At 43.8% G+C, this 22,537-nt stretch overlaps 1 protein-coding gene across 2 annotated transcripts in view; it reads left to right on the forward strand.

Moving 5' to 3' along the window:
- The first annotated feature begins 1,085 nt into the window (after window positions 1–1,085).
- Window positions 1,086–22,537, forward strand: part of MALT1 (MALT1 paracaspase) — a 56,262-nt gene continuing 34,810 nt past the window's right edge. For both annotated transcript variants that reach the window (XM_059706208.1, XM_059706209.1), the window contains exons 1-2: window positions 1,086–1,531; window positions 13,223–13,389. In XM_059706208.1, coding sequence (XP_059562191.1) covers window positions 1,257–1,531; window positions 13,223–13,389 — 442 coding nt within the window. In that variant the 5' untranslated portion in view covers window positions 1,086–1,256. The remainder of the gene's footprint in view (window positions 1,532–13,222; window positions 13,390–22,537) is intronic.

Raw genomic sequence — 22,537 nt, forward strand, 5'->3', positions numbered from 1 at the left:
ATACCATATGTCCAGTCTCATTTTAACAGGTGAGGCAAAGGATTAAGTAACTTATTCCGGGTCTTAAAACTAGAATCAAGCAGATGTTTCTGGATCCAAAGGTCGTGCACTTGGCCATTATACTGCATCTGAACTTTGAACTTACAGTGATGAAAAAGTATAGCGACTGCTTGTGCTAAAATGTGGTGGAGACTGTACATGAAGCAACTACCTCGCCAACAGGTACTGAGAATTTGGGTGTACAAATTATTGCTACAGAAAACCCTGCTGTCCTGTGATGAAAAAGTAAATTGGGCCAGGAAGCCTTGTGCTGCTTTTGTCCCAAGCGACCCTATGTTTTCAATGGGACACCGACCTTGAATATTGCTAAGATTGGGAGAGAGAGCTTAGGTGTAGTCAGTGTTTATGTAATCTGTGCTGGACCCCTCCAGGAGAGGGCAATCTCTGTAAGATTGCCTGCTTTGATTTATGAAAATTGTGAGTGGCAGTCTGACTTGGAAGGAAACCGGGCGATCCCTGCTAAAAGCAATCATTTCCAAGAGCTTTTAAATGCGATACAGCCGTGTGTGTGTGTGTGTGTGTGTGTGTGTGTGTGTGTGTGTGTGTGTGTGGAGGGGGGGTAGGTCTAGGCACAGATTTAGGGCTATTTCCATTATCTGGCTATCTAGCACCACTTCCTTTAACAATGCCACACACATCAGCCCCTAAAACAAGGAAGCCTCCGCCGAGGTTGCCCAATGCGGGTGCCGGCGGCGTCACTGGACACACGCAAGTCACTGCGTGCAAGCGGCCGGGGCGGCGACCCAGAGCCCTGCGCTCCCTTCCGTGGCAATCCTCCTCCCACGGCCTCGGGAAGCCCCGACGCCGCAGGCTTCCTCGCCGAGTGGAGCCGCCCGGGCGTAGTTCCTCCACCGCTTCCTCCTCCAGCGGCAACCGCCCGAGCCTTCCTGCTCGGCCAGGACTCCACCTCCCAGGGTTTGAAGCGCGCGCCTCAGCAGGCGCCTAGGCAACGCGGAGGGCAAGCTGGGTGCGCGGTCCTGCGCAGGCGCGCGGTGGGCGGCCCCGCCCCCGGCAAGCCCCGCCCCCTCGTCCCGGCTGGTGCGGTCGGTCCCCGGCTCCCCCAGCAAACCTGTCTCAGCGGGGCGGGGAGCGGAGCTTCCTCCTCCGTGTGCGGTGCCGCGCAGCCCGATCCGTCCTTCCGCCCCTACCTGCGCGGCGCCGGGGCGAGCGGAAGGTGCGCCCGGGCCGACACCGCGATGTGGCCGGCGGGATCCGCGACCATCGCGGCGTCGCCGGCGCGGGACCTGCCGCTGTGCGGGGAGCCGCTGCAGGCCCCGTCGCCCCCGGCCTCGCAGCTGCCCCTGCTCGCGCCCTCGGGGCTGCCGCTCTCCGCCCCGGGCAGCGCGACCCTCAACCGTCTTCCGGAGCCGCTGCTGCGGAGGCTCAGCGGGAGCTTGGACCGAGCGCCCGAGGGCCGCGGCTGGCGGAGGCTGGCCGAGCTGGCGGGGAGCCGGGGGCGCCTCCGGCTGAGGTGAGGGGCCCGGGGCGCAGGGGCGAGGTCACGGGGGCCGGACTTGGGCGGGAGGCTCGAGCGCAGCGCGGGGGCACGGGTGGGCGGCCCGGGCTGGTGCTGGAGAGATCGTGGCCGCACGGGACGGTGCGGGGCCGCGGGTGTGGCCGGAGCGCAGGGGTGGGGGTGTGTGTGGGAGAACTTCGTTGGTCTTCCGATCGCTTTCCCCAGGAAAGTGCTGGGAATGCAAGCGAGAGGGCCGGCGTTCACACCCTTTCGCTGCGCCCCTCCCCTTGAGCTGAAAGAGAAGTGGACCTGGACTGGGAGGATTTTGAGAGCCGGAAGGCCCCCTGGAGACCATTCTGATAGGGCAGTGATTCCCAAGGGCTTAGAATGGACGTAGACACGGACCTGGAGACTTCAGCAGGTTAGGAAGAAGTGCAGGTGAAGAGAGAATGAGAGGGAAGGGTTGGGGTGCAGGAGTTGATCGTGAAGGTTTTTTGTAGGGAGAGAAGGATGGTGGGAAAGACAAACTAAACGCACCGTCTTCAGACCAGTTCACCAGGCTCCCTTCTTGGCTTCACCGTGAGCACCAAGCAGCTATACGTGAAGCTGTTTCCCTGTTGCCGGCTTGGGCCCCCTGTGCTAGCGGTTCTTGAACTTTCGGTCTCAGGACTCCTTTAAACTCTTAAGAATTATTGAGGACCCCAGAGAGTTTTTTTCATGTGGGTTCTGTACATCACATACATCTAGTATACACTGATGTTTGCCATATTAGACATTAAAAGTAAGACGTTTTTAAAGTGTTACCTCATTTAAGAGGACTAACCCATTACATGTTAACAGAAATAACATGTTTTTGTGGAAAAATAAACTTTTCCAAAACAAAAGTGTCGTTGTTTCACATTTTGCAAATCTCTTTAATGTCTTGGCTAGATTGCAGAGAGCTGGCTGCTTTTGCATGCTTCTGCATTCAGTCTGTTGCACTGTCGCAGGTCACGGAACACCAGATACTCCAGTGGACACTCCTTGAGAGAGTGAACGAAAAAGATAAATAACATCTTAATGTTACTTTGAAAAATGGTTTTGACTTGTGCATCATGTGAAAGGGTCTCAAGACCTGCACCAGGGGTTCCCAAACCACATTCAGAAGCACTGTTGTATGCCATCCTTTAAACCCCCTTTTAACTTCTCATATGACGAAACTTTGTCTTCTATAATTATTTGTGTACTTCTTTATAAACTTGAGAACAGCAATGATTACTTAAGATTCTATGTATCATGCATAGAACTTACACTCTAAATACTTTTGAATTAAGATGAGAGATATTCATTCAAAATTATATTTAGCCCTGGCTGGGTGGCTCAGTTGGTTGGAGTGTTGTCCCAGACACCAAAAGGGACATGTAAGGGAGGCAAACGGTCTGACGATGTTTGTCTCTACATCTATGTTTCTTTCTCTATCTCTAAAATCAATAAACATATCCCAAGGTGAGGATTTTTAAAAATTATATTTATTGCGTGCCTATTATTTGCTAGAAGTTTCAGAAGATAAAAAGATGACAAATATTTATCTCCTATTCATAAGGACTTAATGGACTGTCATCCTGGAACATTCACAAATAACATGTTAAATGCTATATTGGGTGTGAATAATAACAAAATTTTTTCATTTATTAAGCACTTAGTAGATACCAATGTACTAAGTGCTTACGTGCATTTTCTACTTTAATCCTCACAAAAACCCTAAGTTTCAGTTTGGGTTAAACCAGAGTAGTGGTGATTTGGGATTATATAGAGGAGTAACGGATAAGAGGATGGAATGAGCAAGTGTGGTAAGCTCACAAAGTTGAGCAGACAGATGGCATAATTTTCTTCTGTACTAGGAAAAAACACATTTTGCTTTTGGCTCTGCAAAGAAAATCCAAAATACTATCATTCTAGATTCATAGATTTCTAAATTTCTGTACGAAGTTGTCTTCTTTGGGGGTCAGATCACTAGGTCTGTGATTGGTTAATTTGTGATATTATCTAGTACTCTTTCCTGAAAAGGGCTCCTACTTGGTCATGAAGGAGAGGGAAGGCAGTAAGGTTCTGCCACTGGAGAAGGAAGGCTGATGGAGTCTATACGTAGTGGATACCTAGCATCAGGTGTCCAGTTTTCCTCCCCATGACTTCAGTCAGCTCCTGTAAAAGGCTACAGGATGGTGTTAACTTTCTTTGGGGGGACTAACAGAAAATTTGAGGCCACATTTCTAGTGAAAGTAGTAGAGAGAGAAGGGCAGTTGCCTAGCAAGAGGTGACAAGCAACAAAGGGCATGTGTTTGTGGAATCTGGGAATTTCAGGGTGGAAAGTCTGATAAGAGACAGCTGGAGTTTTGCCAGTCTTCCAGGATGCTGAAGGTTAGTTCATAGCAGGTTGATTGTGGTGAGGAGAGTCAGGGCACCCTGAAGATTGGTGAATTGGGTAACATTAAGCTCATATACCTATTGAAATCAGAATTCAGCTGATACAACAAAAGGTTAGCACTGGGAACTTGGGGGCTAGAGAGTGGCAGCTGGGGTGGGGCAAGGTAAACTGGTGATGCTTGCTCTCTTAAGACAAAAAGTTATTTTGAAGTCATTTCAGACTAATGGCAGAAGAGCACCTATAACAGTAAAGAGTCCTAAGGGAAGTCTTGTCCAGAGTCAAACCTAGGAATTGTAGTGTGAGAGTCCAAGTGGATAACAGTTAACAGGAAAATGTGAAGTGCTTTCCTCTGGGTCACTGGATTCACGGTCCTAAGACCTCAGAAGGTGGCCTATTCTGTTTCTTTCACATGTTTCTGACTCTCTATGTCCTTCCTCAAACTAGATGAAAATAAATAAACCAGAAGAGCCTCTTCAAAACTGTCCATCAGGGATTAGGAGTAATTGTAAATGTTTTCAGATTGTTATTGATGACTGAGAATAAATCCTAGCATATAGTAGTTTAGTTTCCCGCAAACATGTACATATGGAAATGCCCTAATTCCATTCCAGACTGAGCTAATATTGAAACTTTGCTGTCTGTGTAGATAGGCATAGGTTCTGAGTGTCTTGCCCAAGCTACACAATTCTGGCATAGAACATGGAAGCCCCAAAGATGACAGAGCTGCCTAAAATCCTTGACTGAGAGAGCTTAGGAATGAGGCTATAGAACATGGACCTAGGAAACCGGGCCTTCTCTGCGCAACTGCTGTACAGAGGTGCTCCTGTGGCTGCAGAAACCCTGCCCTCTGGGAGTTTGTAGAAGGAATGAGAACTTGTGTGAAAGGCGAGAACAAAAGCTTTCCTCCTGTCTGTCGCCTTAGGGCTCAGGCTTTGTGTCTCTATCCACACTTCACCTAGTCCCCTGTTTAGGGTTATCCTTTAATCTGACCCTACATATGTTTAGGTTGATTACTCTCAATTCATATCTTAAATCCATATCTTTGCTTTGAACTCTCCATTCACATTGTGTAAAAGCCTATTTGCCATCACGTCTTGAATGACAGACATCTTAAACGGAACATGTCTAAAGTTTAACCTACACCTCTTTCTCTTGGAGTTTCTTGCCTCTAACTAAATGGCAACTACACCCTTCCAGTTGCTGGAGTCTTTCTTGACTCCACTCACCACATCCATTTTCTCAGCACATCCTGTCTGCTGTCCCTACAATGTAAATCCAAAATACAACCTCCAAAATACTATCATTCTGGATTCATAGATTTCTAAATTTCTAGACTTACTAGGGTGAGCCACCAGTGTCATTCACCTGGAGTATTCCAGTAGCTGCTTAAATTCTCCTCCTGCTTTGTTTGTCCCACCCCAGTCTGTTCTCAATATATCAGTCCAAATGATTCTTTTAAACATTAAATCCGTTCTTGTCCTTCCTCTGCTTACAACTCAGTGAAAACACCATTGAGCTACCACTTAACTCTTGGACCTGCTGTCCTATATTGTCTCCCTCCCTTTCTCTACTCTATTCAAACTCACTCTCTTGCTTCTCCTTGAACACAGTAGGGTCTTTGTACCACTGTTTACTCAACTTAGGTGGTCTCACAGATAAACCACATGACTTGCTCCTTCACCCCTCAAATGTTTGCTCAATGAGTTCTCTGATGATGTCATTTAAAATTACCCCCTACATCTGCTCTCTGCTCCGGTATTGCCTGTCACTCTGCTTTGCTTTTTCTTTTCTCCAAAGCACCTATTGGGTGGCTGGATATACAGAGAGAGAAGTGTGTGTGTGTGTGTGTGTGTGTGTGTGTGTGTGTGTGTGTATCCTCATATAGAAAAATTCAGGAGGATAGGGAATTTTGCTGCTGTATCCTCTATACCTAGGAAAAAGGCTGGTCCATTTTAGCTGATTAATAAGTAGTTTTTGACTTAAGGAATAAAGATTCCAACGAGTAAATGTACCAAGAAGAGAAGTAAAAGAACCTAAAAGCAGTGCCATGGTTTGTACCTTAAAGGGTGAGTATGTTTAGATTATATTCTTGTAAAAGTAAAGATATAGATTTTTTTTTAAAAAAGCAAAGTCCATTTTGTTCAGAAAGAGTCTTTTAAATTAAATCAGAAATTCCAAATTAGGTCTGGTAGAAACCACTTCAAAGCACAGTCTTACAGGAATGCAACTAAAAAAAGGAAAGAACGAAAAGTCGGGTATGTATAAGGAACATCTTAGTTGAAAGCCAATGCCTGTGTGGAAAATTAGTAAAAGGAAAGGAGATAGAGAAATTTGTTTTTCTCCTGTGCCTCTTGTTTGGAAGATAAATCATTGTTGACTTCAATTTGATCTTTATTTATTTTGTGAGGAAAAAGACAATTTGTTTTTCATTTTCTCTATATAAGTATAAACATTAATTAAAGCATCACTTGGTTGCATTTAATGAGATGGCTTCTTAATTTCATGTATCAGATTCTGATAACCTTTCTGAGTCATATTTAGCACACAACATCTTTGTTTTTATAAACTTCATGTTCTCAAAAAATTGGTAATCCTTACATTGTCTCTAATACTGGTTCCTTAACCTGGCCATTACAAGGACTAGTAAAATAAATTTTTACAAAATAAAAGGCTAAATAGCATCATCAGCTTTTGTTTTTGCTACTATTGTGGTCACAATTATTTCATAAATGAAAGGACACTTTAACACTTAAAAATATAGAAAAACCACCTTTGAGTAAAAGACAGTTTTATTGCCCTTATTTTCATCATTTTACCATGGATTTATTGTGCTGCCACTAGTCTGAAGTGCAGAATTTGGGAATGGATCATCTATATTGTGGAGATTCACATTTATTGAATATATAAATTTAACTAGGATACTTAGAAAAGAATACCTAGTTAATATAATGATAGGAGGCCTTGAAGGACAAAATGAGGATACCAAAATAGTAGCTACTCAAAAACATTTTTAAGGTAAAGTTAAAAGAGTTCCAGAAATAAACATAATTAAGAAATTGATGAGGAGAAACTAAGATGGCGGCATAGATAAACACCGGGAAATTGCCGCCTCCCACAACAATTGAAAAACACCGCAAAGGACAGAGCGGACATCATCCAGAACTACAGGAAGGCTGGCTGAGTGTAAATTCTACAATTAGAAGGAAAGAAAAGCACACTGAGAGCCAGAGGAGCTGCGGAGATGAAGTGCAGAGGTACGGAGGCTCGCGCGCGCGGAAAGGGGGTGGCACCTGAGGACGCGGCTGTCTTTTTGAATCACAAGCTCCTGACTGCTCTGAACTCCAGTTCCGGGAAGTCTCTGGGGACCCAGGATTCATACGGGGAGAAGCTGCACTGTCCGGCAGCGGGCGAACTTGAGGGCGGCTCTCCCTCAGAGGTGCTTGCAGCAAGTATCGGGTCACTGAGACGCGAGACTCCTTAGGGCAGGGCGGAGAATCAGCCATAGCTGCTTGCTACGCCCTTTGATTCCCTGAGACCCCGCCCCACCCAGGCTGCGGCAGAGGCTTTTGCATGTGAATGTACCTAACTGCAGCCGAGCCAGGCAGATCCGGAACTTCCAAGAGAAGGCCCAAGGCCCCGCAGCGGCTTGCATTGCTTCACAGCTGAGCCTCTTCGTGGCTCCTGCTGTGTGGCCTCAGGCAGAGGCTGAATTAGCACCTCCTTAGATCCAGGAGCCACTGTACCCAGTGGTCAAAGGGGAACCATCCAGATTGCAACCCCTCAGATCCATAAGGGACACACTCAGGGAGCAGACTCAGTGAGCACCAAAGCCCCACTGAAGCAAGTCTTGCCCCAGAGAACTTCAGCACAGAAGTTCTCCCACTTCAGACACAGCTGATTCTCACAGCCAATTGGCCTGGAGGTCAATTCCTCCCAGTGATCCTACAACAACCAAGGCACCAAGAGTGCACCAAGAGTGTCCACCTCAGGTAACTGGGGAGGCTGAGCCACTGGGCCCTACAGGACACCTGGTGCGCAGGGCCACTCTATCAACACAGGGAAGCAGCCAAAATGCAGAGACAAAGAAACAGGTCACAAATGGCAGAAATGGAGGAAAGCAAACGACTGGATATAGAGTTCAAGGCCACGTTTATAAGGTTTTTCAAGAATTTTATGGAAACTGCCGATAAATTTAATGAATCCCTCAATAAGTATAGTGAGACCATGGAGGACATAAAAAAGGACCAACTAGAAATTAAGCATACACTGACTGAAATAAAGAATAATTTACAGAGATCCAACAGCAGACAAGAGGATCCCAAGAATCAAGTCAAAGATTTGAAATACAAAGAAACAAAAAATACCCAACCGAAAAAGAAAAAAGAAAAGAGATTCAAAAAATATGAAGATAGTGTAAGGAACCTCTGGGACAACTTCAAGCGTACCAACATCAGAATTATAGGGGTACCAGAAGGAGAGAGAGGGCAAGATATTGAAAACCTTTTTGAAGAAATAATGACAGAAAACTTCCCCTACCTGGTGAAAGAAATGGACTTACAAGTCCAGGAAGCGCAGAGAACCCCAAACAAAAGGAATCCAAAGAGGACCACACCAAGACACATCATAATTAAAATGCCAAGAGCAAAAAATAAAGAGAGAATCTTAAAAGCAGCAAGAGAAAGACAGTCAGTTACCTACAAGGGAGTACCCATACGATTGTCAGCTGATTTCTCAACAGAAACCATGCAGGACAGAAGAGAGTGGCAAGAAATATTCAAAGTGATGAATAGCAAGAACCTGCAACCAAGATTACTTTATCCAGCAAAGCTATCATTCAGAATGGAAGGTCAGACAAAGAGCTTCACAGATAAGAAAAAGCTAAAGGAGTTCATCACCACCAAACCAGCATTATATGAAATGCTGAAAGGTATTCTTTAAGAAGAGGAAGAAGAAAAAGGAACTCTTACCATTTGCCACAGCATGGATGGAACTGGAGAGCGGATAAATACCACAGGATCTCACTCATTTGTGGAATATAATGAACAACATAAACTGATGAACAAGGACTGATCCAGAGACGGAGAGGCATTGATTGGACTGTCGGGCCTTGGAGGGAAGGTAGGGAAGGGTAGGGGTAAGGAGGAAAGATCAACCAAAGGACTTTTATGCAAGCATATAGGCCTAACCAATGGACACGGACAACGGGGGGGTGAGGGCATGAGCGGGGGGGGGGGGGGTAGAGGGTAACGTGGGGACAAGGACACATATGTAATATCTTAATCAATAAAAAATATATTAAAGAAAGAAAAAGGAAATTGACCTTCATATTCTTTTGATATTCCCATATTTTTATTGCATAACAATAGCTTTTATTGAGTACTTACTATTTGCCAACTTTTCTATAAAGAGCCAAATTAAAAATATTTTCAGCTTTGCAGACAAATTACTCAGCTCTCTGTTGGAATAGGAAAACAGCCATATACATTTGTAAATACATACAATAATTAGTATAGCTGTGTTCAAATCAAACTGTTTACAAAATCAGGTGACTAGATAAGTTTAGCCCACAGATCATAGTTTGCCTGCCCCCTGTGTTAGGGTATTTCTGGGCACTTACAAGTCCTTTGAATGTCAATAGCATTAATTGTCTGTTGTTTTTTTAATTAAATCTTTATTGTTCAGATTATTACAGTTGTTCCTCTTTTTTCCCCCCGCCATAGCTCCCCTCCACCTGGTTCCCACCCTACCCTCTGCCCTTACCCCCGCCCCACTGTCCTCATCCATAGGTACGATTTTTGTCCAGTCTCTTCCCGTACCCTCCACACCCCTTTCCCCCCGAGAATTGTCAGTCCACTCCCTTTCTATGCCCCTGATTCTATTATATTCACCAGTTTATTCTGTTCATCAGATTATTTATTCACTTGATTTTTAGATTCACTTGTTGATAGATATGTATTTGTTGTTCATAATTTTTATCTTTACCTTTTCCTTCTTCTTCCTCCTTTTCTTAAAGGATACCTTTCAGCATTTCATATAATACTGGATTGGTGGTGATGAACTCCTTTAGCTTTTTCTTATCTGTGAAGCTCTTTATCTGACCTTCAATTCTGAATGATAGCTTTGCTGGGTAAAGTAATCTTGGTTGTAGGTTCTTGCTATTCATCACTTTAATATTTCTTGCCATTCCCTTCTGGCCTGCATAGTTTCTATGAGAAATCAGCTGACAATCGTATGGGTACTCCCTTGTAGGTAACTGACTTTTTTTCTCTTGCTGCTTTTAAGATTCTCTCTTTGTCTTTTTGCTCTTGGCATTTTAATTATGATGTGTCTTGGTGTGGTCCTCTTTGGACTCCTTTTGTTTGGGGTTCTCTGTGCTTCCTGGACTTGTAAGTCTATTTCTTTCACCAGGTAGGGGAAGTTTTCTGTCATTATTTCTTCAAATAGGTTTTCAATATCTTGCTCTCTCTCTTCTTCTGGCACCCCCATAATTCGGATGTTGGTACGCTTGAAGTTGTCCCAGAGGCTCCTTACACTATCTTCATATTTTTGGATTCTTTTTTCCTTTTGCTTTTCTGGTTGGGTGTTTTTTGCTTCTTCGTATTTCAAATCTTTGGCTTGATTCTTATGATCCTCTAGTCTGCTGTTGGATCTCTGTATAATATTCTTTATTTCAGTCAGTGTATTCTTAATTTCTAGTTGGTCCGTTTTCATATCCTCGAGGGTCTCACCAGATTTATCAAGGGTCTCACTAAATTTATCGGCAGTTTCTAGAAAATTCTTGAAAAACTTTATAACCATGTTTTTGAACTCTATATCCAGTAGTTTGCTTTCCTCCATTTCTGTCATTTGTGACCTGTTTCTTTATCTCTGCATTTTGGCTGCTTCCCTGTGTTGATAGAGTGGCTTTCTGTGCTAGGTGTCCTATAGGGCCCAGTGGCTCAGCCTCTCTAATTACCTGAGGTGGACACTCTTGGTGCACCCCTTTGTGGGCTTAGTGTACAGTCCTGTTGTAGTTAAGCCTTGATTGTTGTTGGTATCACTGGGAGGAATTGACCTCCAGGCCAATTGGCTATGAGAATCAGCTGTGTCTACAGTGGGAGAACTTCTGTGCTGGAGACACCCCTATGGGGCAAGACTTGCTTCAGTGGGGCTTTGGTGCTCACTGAGTCTGCCCCCTGAGTGTGTCCCTTATGGATCTGAGGAGTTGTAATCTGGATGGTCCCACTCTGACCATTGAGTACACTGGCTCTTGGATCTCTAAGGAGGTGCTAATCTAGCCTCTGCCTGAGGCTACCCAGCAGGAGCTATGGAGAGATCTGCAGATTCCTCTTCTTTGTTTGGGTTTGGAGGTGTCCAAATGAGGCCCAGCTGTGAAGCAGTGCAAGCTGCTGTGGGGCCTTGGGCCTTCTTTTGGATGTTCTGGGTCTCTCTGACCCAGATGCAGTTTGTTAGGTAATTTCAGATTGCAAAGGGCCAGGCCATTCATATGCAAAAGCCTCTGCGCACAGCTTGGGTGGGGCGGGGTCTAAGGGAATCAACAGGGCGGAGCAAGCAGCTATGGCAGATCCTCAGCCCTGCCCTAAGAGGCCCCAGGTCTCAGTGTCCCTCGGTAATCGGTAATTGCTGCAAGCACCTCTGAGAGAAAGCCACCCTCGAGTTCCGCACGATGCCAGGCAGTCCAGTTTCTCCCCCTATGAGTCTGGGTCCCCAGAGACTCACCCGGAACTGGAGTTCAGAGCAGTCGGGAGCTTGTGTCTCCCTCCTGATTGAAAAAGACAACCACATCCTCAGTTGCCAGCCCTTTCCGTGTGTGCCTCTGTACCTCTGCACTTTACTTCTGCACCTCCTCTGAGTCTCAGTGTGCTTTTCTCTTTCCTTCTAGATGTAGAATTTCCACTCAGCCAGCCTTCCTGTGGTTCTGGATGATGCCCGTTTTGTCTTTTAGTTGTAATTTTGAAGTGGTTGTGTGAGGCAGGTATTTACCTATGCCGCCATCTTGGTTTCCCTCAATTGTCTGTTCTTTTAATTGTTGAAAAAAATGATTGCACATAGTAAAGTTCAATAGTACAAAAAGCTTTATAGTGAGAAGTGAATCCTCCAGCCATGAGCTCTGCTCCCTTGGTCCCTTCTCTAGGTCAGCACTGCTACCGGTTTCTTGGAAATTTTTCCTCAAAGTTAACTCTGTATATATAAGAACAAACACATACTCTTGCTAATTAAAATAGTATCATACAGGACATACACTGTTCTGTATCTTACTTTTTTTCATGTGAGTACACACATAAATACTCATGTTAATTTTTTCATTATATTTTATATAAGTACAAGAAAGAGTAGGAAAATGTATCCGATCTTCCTATTCCCAAGTTACAAGTAAAAATTTTGATCAAAATCAAGGCCAGATTTCTCACACATCAAGTTTCTAGATTTCTCTCATTCTCCTAATTTAGTAGCCATAGAAGCTGAGTTGGACATGGGAATAAAGAGGAATCCCTGGTGATGGCAGAAGAATGAAGAAAGAACAGTAGCATTCATAATGTAAATAGTTTTTCACCACTCAACACCCCGTGTTTTATTTTTTTTTTTAATATATTTTATTGATTTTTTACAGAGAGGAAGGGAGAGAGATAGAGAGCTAGAAACATCGATGAGAGAGAAACATCGACCAGCTGCCTCCTGCACACTCCCCACTGGGGATGTGCCTGCAACCAAGGTACATGCCCTTGACCGGAATCGAACCCGGGACCCTCCAGTCCGCAGGCCGATGCTCTATCCACTGAGCCAAACCGGTTTTGGCAGCCGTGTTTTATTTTCTACAACAGCTCTGGGGCCAAACATAGAGCAGGCATATCATCTAATCTATCTATCTATCTATCTATCTATCTATCTATCTATCTATCTATATCTGTCTATCTATCTATCTATCTATCTATCTATCTATCTATCTATATCTATAGACATTATATCTATATATATTGATATATAGATATAGGTAGATATAAAAACCTAAGTGACCGAAGGACCAGTCAACTGGTCACTATGATGCGCACTGACCACCAGGGGGCAGATGCTCAATGCAGGAGCTGCCCCCTGGTGATCAGTGCACTCCCACAGCCAACCTCCCGCGGTCCCTCCCCCCAGCCGGCCAGCCCCAATTGGCCCTGATCAGGACTGGGCGAGATAGCCCCGATCACCCCCAATTGCTGGCCAGGCTGAGGGACCCCACCCATGCACAAATTTCGTGCACCGGGCCTCTAGTATTGAAGAAAATTGTTAACTTGAATTAATTTCATTATTTTCAGTTGTCTGGACTTGGAGCAATGTTCTCTTAAGGTCTTGGAGCCTGAAGGAAGCCCAAGCCTATGTTTACTGAAGCTATTGGGTGAAAAAGGTTGTACAGTCACAGAGCTGAGTGACTTCCTGCAGACTATGGAACACACTGAAGTTCTTCAGCTTCTCAGCCCCCCAGGTAGGTTTTTCCCTTGGGTATGTTCTCCAGGAGTTCATGGAAACAAACGTGGAGGGAACTATCATACTTGACCAGAAGAATTGTGTTAAATATTTTGGGCCCTGGCCAGTGTTGCTCAGTTGGTTGGATGTTGTCCCATACACCAAAAGGTTACTGGTTTAGACTCCCAGTCAGGGCACATGCACCGGTTTCAGCTCGATTGATCCCTGGTGGGAGGCACACGGGGGATGGCCGATCGATGTTTTACTCTAACATTGATGTTTCTCTCTCCATCTCCCTTTCCCTTCCTCTCAAAATCAGTAAAAATACTTTTGGAAAAAGTAAATGTATGGAGCCTCATTTCCCCCCAAGTTGACACATATAAAGGACATATATAAAGCAAATACGGTACATAAACATTGTGGTTCAAAAAATCAGCTATTCAAGACATTTGGGACAAGTGGAATAATTTGAATATAACCTGCAATTAGATATTAGATAGTAGATATATCTAATGTGATAATGGTATTGTACTTCTATAGAAGAATGTCTTTATACCAAGGAGATGCATGCTAAAGTATTTAGGGGTAAGATTTCTGTTAAAACAGTATAGCCAAAAAAAATAAATATACACATATTTCTTGATATATATGTGTGCATATTAATGAGATAAAGCAAGTATGACAAATATTCATTGTTTATGATTTTTGTCAACATGATGCTTTTGAAATGTTGATTGACTCAACCATGTGATTTTTTTCCTGAGTATATCAATATTGAGTGAGGTTTCTCACTTCCAAAGTTAGATGTGAGGAATAGGAAACAGTACCTGTCATCCACAACTACAGGTAGAAGTAGTCAACTACAGCAGTGTCGGGCAGAAGGGACCAAGTCGGCTCAGTCTTCTGATGGCAGCAGCACTGCACACCTTCTTTCTCAGTTTGCCATTTAAAGCAAAGAAGCCAATCAAGATTTGGAGGGCCGTGGACTAAGGACTCTGTGCTCTCTGTTTTATATGGTTTTGCTGTATGCAATTACACAACAAACTTGTTTGTGATAATATTTTTAAGTTAACAGGATGAATGTAAAGTTATAATTCAGGTCTTTTTTTTAATATATTTTATTGATTTTTTACAGAGAAGAAGGGAGAGGGATAGAGAGTTAGAAATATCGATGAGAGAGATCGATCAGCTGCCTCCTGCATGCCCCCCACTGGGGATGTGCCCGCAACCAAGGTACATGCCCTTGACCGGAATCGAACCTGGGACCCTTGATTCTGCAAGCTGACACTCTATCCACCGAGCCAAACCGGTTCGGCAGGTCTTATTTTTTACTTTGTCAGTTTTGGGGTTGGAGAAGTAAGGGCACATGGTAGTCATGTGCTATCAGTTACATTGACCAGAAACCTCAGCTCAGATTGACATAATAAAGTCAGAAGAACCAACATAATCATATGTTGGTTCTTCTGACTGAGAAGCCTTGAAGCAGATTGGGCTTCAAGAGAGGAGGCAGGGGCAGCCCTGTTTTCAAGGAGTTGGTTCATTTTCATCTTTGCTCTTCTTTTCTTATCATTGACTTTCCCCTAAGACTGACTTTCTGCATATGCACAAGATATCTACTAGCTGTTATTGCATTCATCTTTGTCCCAGCAAAAATCCTAAGATTCTTATAGTTAATTAACTTTGGTCATGTGCCTGTCCCTACACCTGTCACTCTAGCCAGGGAAATGGAATGTGCTGAACTGCCCGGCTTAGAGCCAGGAGTCCAGTTGGGTTGAGTCAGCTTTCCACAAAGCACACCAAACAAAGTCTGCACATGGATCACCAAACAAAAGTGGGCCTGTTGGAAGGAGAAAGGAAGTAACAGATGCTGGGGAGGTTACTAAAATACCTACTACAAATGGAAAGAATCCTGGATTATGAGTCAGGAAACTTGGACTTTCAGGTTATCTTCTGCTTTACAAGGCCAAATGCAGATGATAAAACAGGCCTCCTGTAAATGCCTCCTTTGTGTTATCACTGAATTGGATGCTTGACGTGTTTCTCATTGCCTCTTCACAACAAATATATAGAGAGTAAATTTTATCTGACCTCCAGTTTTTTCCTTTTCAGTGTCTTCTTGAATTTTGATGAAAATGCACACTAGAAATATTTTGTTCTCTCTTTTTGTAGTAATGCACTTTCATAGGAGAACTTTCATAGTTCTTATTTCACAAACAGTCCAATGATTTTTCTCTGATTGTCTTTATAAAGAAGTCTGTTTTGAGTAAGTTGATTGTCCAAAATTCTGTGAGCCTATGAACAGGCCTTTCAAGCCTAAATGCAGGAAGCAGAGAAAGTGTTAGCTTTCTTTCAGTCTTGCTTTGCCATATTCCATTCCAGTGGTTAGTGGATGACAGCCAGAAATAGCCAAAGGTAATGGCTGAAGTAGAGTTCTCTGTTTTTGAGAAGCTGACCAAGTTTCCTTTATGTATTTGAGTAGTCCAGAAGGAAGTGGGCAACGTCCCCCCATCTCTGACTGGAGCAATTCCCTTGATTAGGAGCTAACTTCAGTGGTCCCTCACTTAGCATGAGGTCTGAGTTGAGGGTAACTCACACCAAGCAGCTTGCAGTCCGTGGGCTCTGACACCTGATTTGTTTTCTGAAGGAGTACCACAAAACTGAGGTTGTACCCTCTTCTGCTTTCTCTCACACTGGGCTTTTCCACAGCGCCTGGGTGGCCAGCTTGTCCCTCAGTCTAGTCTTGCCTCTACTTTATTAGAGAAATGGTTTAGTTTTTATGCTTGGGTGGTGTCCATCCCCATTTTCTAGCACTAATTGTTTCCCTACTTTTTGTTTCCTTGGTCATCTCAGGGGGAATTGGAAGGGGACAGGGGCTTTAAATAAATGTGTTGAAATTGTTTGAACCAAAAGTCCATGTTTTTTTAGACCTTTTCTAATTTTCATTAAAAAATCAAAAACTCTGATCCCAAAGCAATCAATATTGGTCTCTGTATCCTTAGTAAATGTAGGTAAACTTAGATGTGGTGTTCTTATTTGTTTCTTTTGTTTCCATTGAACCATTTTGACTGCATATTTATAGGCTGTATCAGTTAGAGTTATGTAGATCATGAAATGGTTGCCAAGGGAGGAATGCCCTGATCTGTAATTGGTTTAGCAGAGGCTGGACAATGGCGAGTATTTAGAGAAAATTAACATTTTACATGTGGGTTTTATTAGGTGAATCCTAAGGTTCTTCCTAACTCCAGTTTTATGATGTTGCCATTTTATTTCATCATATATAATAAAAGCCTAATATACAAATTATGCCCTCAGGCAGTTGTTTGACCAGGAGACCAGGAGTTCAACCGCTTGCTATGATGTGCACTGACCACCAGGGGGCGACACGGAACATGGCGGGCGTCGGCAGTATGCTGCAATCTCTTGCCGGCTACCTGGGGGCAGGGGTGATGGGGTGGAGGTGCAGTGAGAATATGGGGTGGCCAAGCTCTCTCTCACTCCCCCTGCTGCCCTCCCCCGGGATGCCAGGGCTTGCATTCTGGGGAAACCCCCATGCTCAGGTGCAGGGCGCCTGCGAGGAGTCCGCCCCGCACCCATGTGGTGGCCTCTTCCAGGTGAGCCAGGACCACAGGGGCTGGTCGGGCTCCCCTGGGTTCGCATAGGAGCTGCTCTGTGAGGCCGGCCAGGAGAGAGCACACTGCCCACCGGCTTCCGGCAGCGCCACTGTGTGGCTCAGAGGCCCACGCTGAGCCATCCCATGGCGTCTGGCCATGCTCACCGCATCTCCGTGTGGGGACTTGGGCGCTGTGACTCAGGCGGAAGCGGGTGCATGGGGGCCCAGGTGCTGCCCAGGACCCAGAGGTCAGCTGGGACCTGCCCTTCCACGCCAGACGCTCGGGCTTCCTCGCTGGCCAGGCCTAGGGACCGTAACCGTTCACGGATTTCATGCCCTGGGCCTCTAGTTCGTCATATAAAAGGTGCTTCACTCCCCATATGTATTGGGTGGCATGTGAGACCTCTTTTCCATTTGCCCCACCCCTTTTTTATTTCATAGCACTTCACTTTATTCTCTAGTCCTTTGTAGCACACTCATTGTTATGTTTCTAATATCAATTTTAATTTTTTTTATTACTTGTCTCTAAAACAAGAGCAAATATTGTTGAATATTATTTTTTAGTATCCAAAATACCTCTACTTCACATTTTATCTTCACATTGTGAAGGAACAGAAGAGTACTGTTCTGAACATTTAAAATTTAAAGGTGAGCAAACATTTGTGTGGAACATGAAGTTTCCAGAAGTTATCATTTGGCTAGAATCACAGTTATTGATAAAGGTAGATTAGAACCCAGGCCTGCTGACCCTGATCTGAACTGTGTCATTCCCATGACACTGGGAAATTTCTGAGTTGTTTGGGAAACTTAGTTATAGATTATTACCTCAGTTGCCTCTTTGACCCATGGACTTCCATATTTTTCTTCTTGCCAAATTAAAAAGTACTCAAATACTAGATCATATTTCTAAAGGACTTTTCTTGTTTCATGAGTGGCAGAAATTTTCAAAGTAAAAATACCAAGAAGGGAAAGGAGGCAAAGGTGGAATGGATGGAGTAAGAGTAAGGAAGAAGCAGAGATAGAAAGGGAGCAGTGAATGAGGTCAGAAAGAGTGTGTTTCCGCACCAGGGTGTTCAGGGTCACTGGGCAGCGCAGGAGGATAAGGGATGCGATGAGCCTAGGGTTAGCCACAGTAGGTGCACATGTGAATTGACTTAGAAGAAGGACATACATGGACATACTTTGATTGTGTGATGGGGGCAGATTGCGAGAGGAAGGGGAATGGCATTTATTCTGCACACTGTGGGGCACTCTTCAATGATAGCTTAGAAATTTTCAGAATAACTTTGAGGAAGAGTTTTAGATGAAAACTGATGGAAAAATTTTTTGGTTCATGGCCTCTGAAAATAGATGGATGCACTGTAGTGGATACAATAGATCTGTTCCTGAGAAAGCTGTTTATAAATTACATCTATATTTAAGTTCTTTGTGTGAGAGAATAACTTAAAGATACCAAAGATGAATCCATTATTCAACTCAAGAATTACCCTAATTTTTCTATGTTGGTGTATGTTGAAAGCACAATCCTCGTGTTCCATCATACCTAGTCAAATTCCCCCTGGCTTCCAAGAAACCAAGTAATCTCTGACTTCTTTGCAGATGTTATCTGAAAATAGGCCTGTTTGCCAGGAAGCTATGTATTTGGCCCCCCCCCCTTATTTTTTGTTTTGTTTTGTTAATTCTCACCCGAGGATATTTTTTCCATGGCTTTTCAGAGAGAATGAAAGGAGGGGAGGAGGGAAAAAGAGAGAGAAACATTGATGTGAGAGAGACACATTGATTGGTTGCCTCCCAAGCATGCCCCGACCAGAGTCTGGGATAGAACCTGCAACCCAAGAATGTGGCTTTAACCAGGAATCGAACCCATGACCCTTTGGTTCGAGGGCGAACATTTTAACCACTGAGCAACACTGGCCAGGGCTGCATTCACCCTATAAAATAGGACTTTCGTATGCCTTGGTACACCCTCCACAGCACTGTGCCATCTTCTTTCCTTACCTTTGTTCAGCACCTCTAACTGTGGGCAGTGCGAGGGTGGTTACAGGTTGAACATGGTTCCTTGTCACACAACACTCTGTAGGAGGAAGGAAATATGTGTGGTTAAAACATGGGAGGTATTATGACTTCTCTTCTTTACTAAGGCGGTTTCCAAATCACATTTTTCCTTTCAGTTCTCAGTCTTTGAAGCAATAGATAATAAATACATGTATTCGCTTGCTTGTTAAAGACTAGACAAGTAAAATTGTTGGTACAGGACAGACGTGTAAACTTTGAGTTTGAATGTACATTAAAAATCGTTTAGACTTGTCTCCCACACCATGGAAGGATACCTTTATTTTTTTTAAATATATTTTTATTGATTTCAGAGAGTAAGGGAGAGGGAAGATAGAAACATCAATGATGAGAGAGGATCATTGATTGGCTGCCTCCTGCATGTCTCCTACCGGGGGTCGAGCCTGCAACCCAGGCACGTGCCCTTGACTGGAATCAAACCTGGAACCCTTTAGGCCGCAAGCTGATGCTCTATCCACTGAGCCAAACCAGCTAGGGCAAGGAAGGATACCTTTAAAACATTCCGGCCCTATGAGCCCTTTCCACTAATGTCATTCATTCCTTGCTAAGTCACTCTAGGGCAGTGGTTCTCAACCTTCTGGCCCTTTAAATATAGTTCCTCATGTTGTGACCCAACCATAAAATTATTTTCGTTGCTACTTCATAACTGTAATGTTGCTGCTGTTATGAATCGTAATGTAAATATCTGATATGCAGGATGGTCTTAGGCGACCCCTGTGAAAGGGTCGTTTGACCGCCAAAGGGGTCGTGACCCACAGGTTGAGAACCGCTGCTCTAGGGAGGAAAGCCATTTAACTTCCATTGCGCTTGTTTCTTTTCTCTTTGTATAACAGCAGAGAATATTTGCCATGGTAAATTGAGAAGCACTGTCGTGATGCAAGACATCGCACACTGCCTGACATGCTCCCTCCAGTCAGAGCTCACTGTGGTGGAAGCTGGGTTAGCATGGGAGGTTCATTAGCACTAGGAATTGGAGGTGGGGCCTTTGGGATGTGATTAGGTCATGAGGTGGAGCCCCCATGAGTGGGATTAGTGTCCTTATAAAAGGGACTTAAGAGAGGACACTTTTCCTTCCCTCTATGTGAGATCACAGCATGAAGACAGTAGTCTGTGAACCAGGAAGTGGGTCTTCACCAAACACTGAGCCTGGAGGGACCTTGGTCGTGGAGTTCCCAACCTTCAGAACTGGAGGAAATAAATGTGTGTTGTGTGTTGTTTAAGCCAAAAAAAGAATCACTGAACTATGTGAGGTGGCAGATGTGTTAATTAGCCTGATTTACTTGATTGTGGTAGTCATTTGACAATGTGTACGTATATTAAATCATGTTGTACATGTTAAATATATACAATTTTTACTTGTCAATTATGCCTCAATAAGCTTAGAGGAAAAGGAGTCACTGGGATAACAAAAGTATGAGGATTTTAAAGCCCAAGAAAACCCTTATTTGCATCCTGGTTCTGCTATTTTAACAGTGGAACAAAGAAATCATCTCAGGTTATATAATTTACCCAAGTTAATTTACTAAAAATTACTTAACTTCGTTTTCATTGTAACATAGATCTCATTAATATCTAACTCACATTGTTATTTTGAAGGTAAGATCAAAATGTCTGGCCCATATAAAGCAGTCAGGAAATTGCTGCTACAATAATTGTTTTTATTATTGTATATTCATTCAACAAATATGTGTTGAACACTGTCATTATGCACCAGGCGCTGTGGTATGCGTCGGGTAAACTGGTGACTAAGAAAAACAAGGTCATTGCTTCCGCAAAGCTTACAGTTTAGTAGATGAGACAGAAATTAAGAAACAGGGGTTTCAGGTCATTAGTGCAATGAAGACCACAAAGCAGAGTGGATGTAGTAGAGAACCAGGTGGAACAGCTCATTTAGAGATGCTTCCCAAAGAAGCTGGAGAATCTGCCATGGAACAGTGGGGGCTGGAGGGAAAATCCAGCAGGGGACTAGTAAGTGGAAAGGCAGATAGCCCTAACCGGTTTTGCTCGGTGGGTAGAGCTTCGGCCTGCGGACTGAAGGGTTGCAGGTTCGATTCCAGTCAGGGGCATGTGCCTTGGTTGTGTGCACATCCTCAGTAGGGGGTGTGCAGGAGGCAGCTGGTCAATGTTTCTCTCTCATCGATGTTTCTAACTCTCTGTCCCTCTCCCTTCCTCTCTGTAAAAAAATCAATGAAATATATTTTTTAAAAAAAAAGAAAGAAAGAAAGGCAGACAATAGCGTGTTTTCCGAAGGAAAGAGGACCAAAGTGGCTGGAGTGTGGTGAGCCAGGAGGGAGGAGAATAGTAGGGATGAAGTCAAAGAGATCCGTTCATGAGGGCTTTAGGGTATGGTAAGGAGTTTGAATTTTTCTAAGTACAATGGGAGGGCAGTAGAGGATTTTAATTGGAGTCGTAATTTGGATTAATTCATGTTTTCAGAATACATTGGTCTGCTGGTTAGAAGTGAGGAAACAACTTAGCAGGCTGTAACAGTAGTTTAGTCAAGAGCAGATGGTGGCCTGGGTTAAGATTATGACATTGAAGGTGATGAGATCTGGAAAAGCTTAACTACAGGACCTGAAGGTAAATTCCATGTGGAGAGTGGCAAGGAAGGAGGGATTCAGGGTTGCCTGCTAAATTTTTGTCCTGCATCGGGCACATGGGTGTAGGCTGGAAACCATTCTCCCAGTGATGGGGAAGAGCACAGGGTCTGGTGGGGGGGGGGGGGGGAGCGGGGTACACTGTTCAGAAAGGAGTTGGGACATGCTAGGTTTGAGATGGCTATAAGACATCCACATTTTAAAGCCAATTTAGTCACAATTCCTGTATTTTTCAGAATAATACTTGTTCCCTTCTATTGTTGCAACTTTATTTCCTCTTGTCTCACCTAAAGTTTGAAATTCAGAGCCTCTGAATCTTAAAGATGTGCTGTAAGTCTCTCCTGGCATTAAAATACACTCTTGTGAATTCGCCGGCTTACATTTCTACCAACGTGTATTACAGGATTCGGAGAAACTGTTATGTTATCCACCCTTGCTAACTTGGCTTCAATATAAAGAATTACTCTCCCCTGGCAAAAGTTTTAAATTCTTTTTTGAGAGGCTCTACTCTATTTACTAAAGATTTTCTAGGGTTTCTTCTGGCCATTAAAAGTAATAAATATTTACTCATTTTGGATTTTGGTCTTATATGGTATCTTTCTGGCATGATTTCACATACCTATTTTACCTTACCTGCGATTTTCTTCCGTAGAAAACTTGGTACTTTTGATGTATTAAGCTGATATTTAGACTAACTCCTCTTAAGTTGTAATCTTGTTTTGTTCCTTTGGATTAGTAGGTTGAGAAGAAAAATAAACTGTCAAGAGATCATATTAAAAATAGAGGAGGAAAGAAAATAAAAGTAGGTGCAGGAAATTAAGTTCATATGTTTTTTAATCCTTACCCGAGGATATTTTTTCCATTGATTTGTTTTTTTTTTTAGAGTG

This window comes from Myotis daubentonii, chromosome 8 (genome assembly GCF_963259705.1).
Source record: "Myotis daubentonii chromosome 8, mMyoDau2.1, whole genome shotgun sequence".
In the NCBI taxonomy this organism is placed as follows: domain Eukaryota; kingdom Metazoa; phylum Chordata; class Mammalia; order Chiroptera; family Vespertilionidae; genus Myotis; species Myotis daubentonii.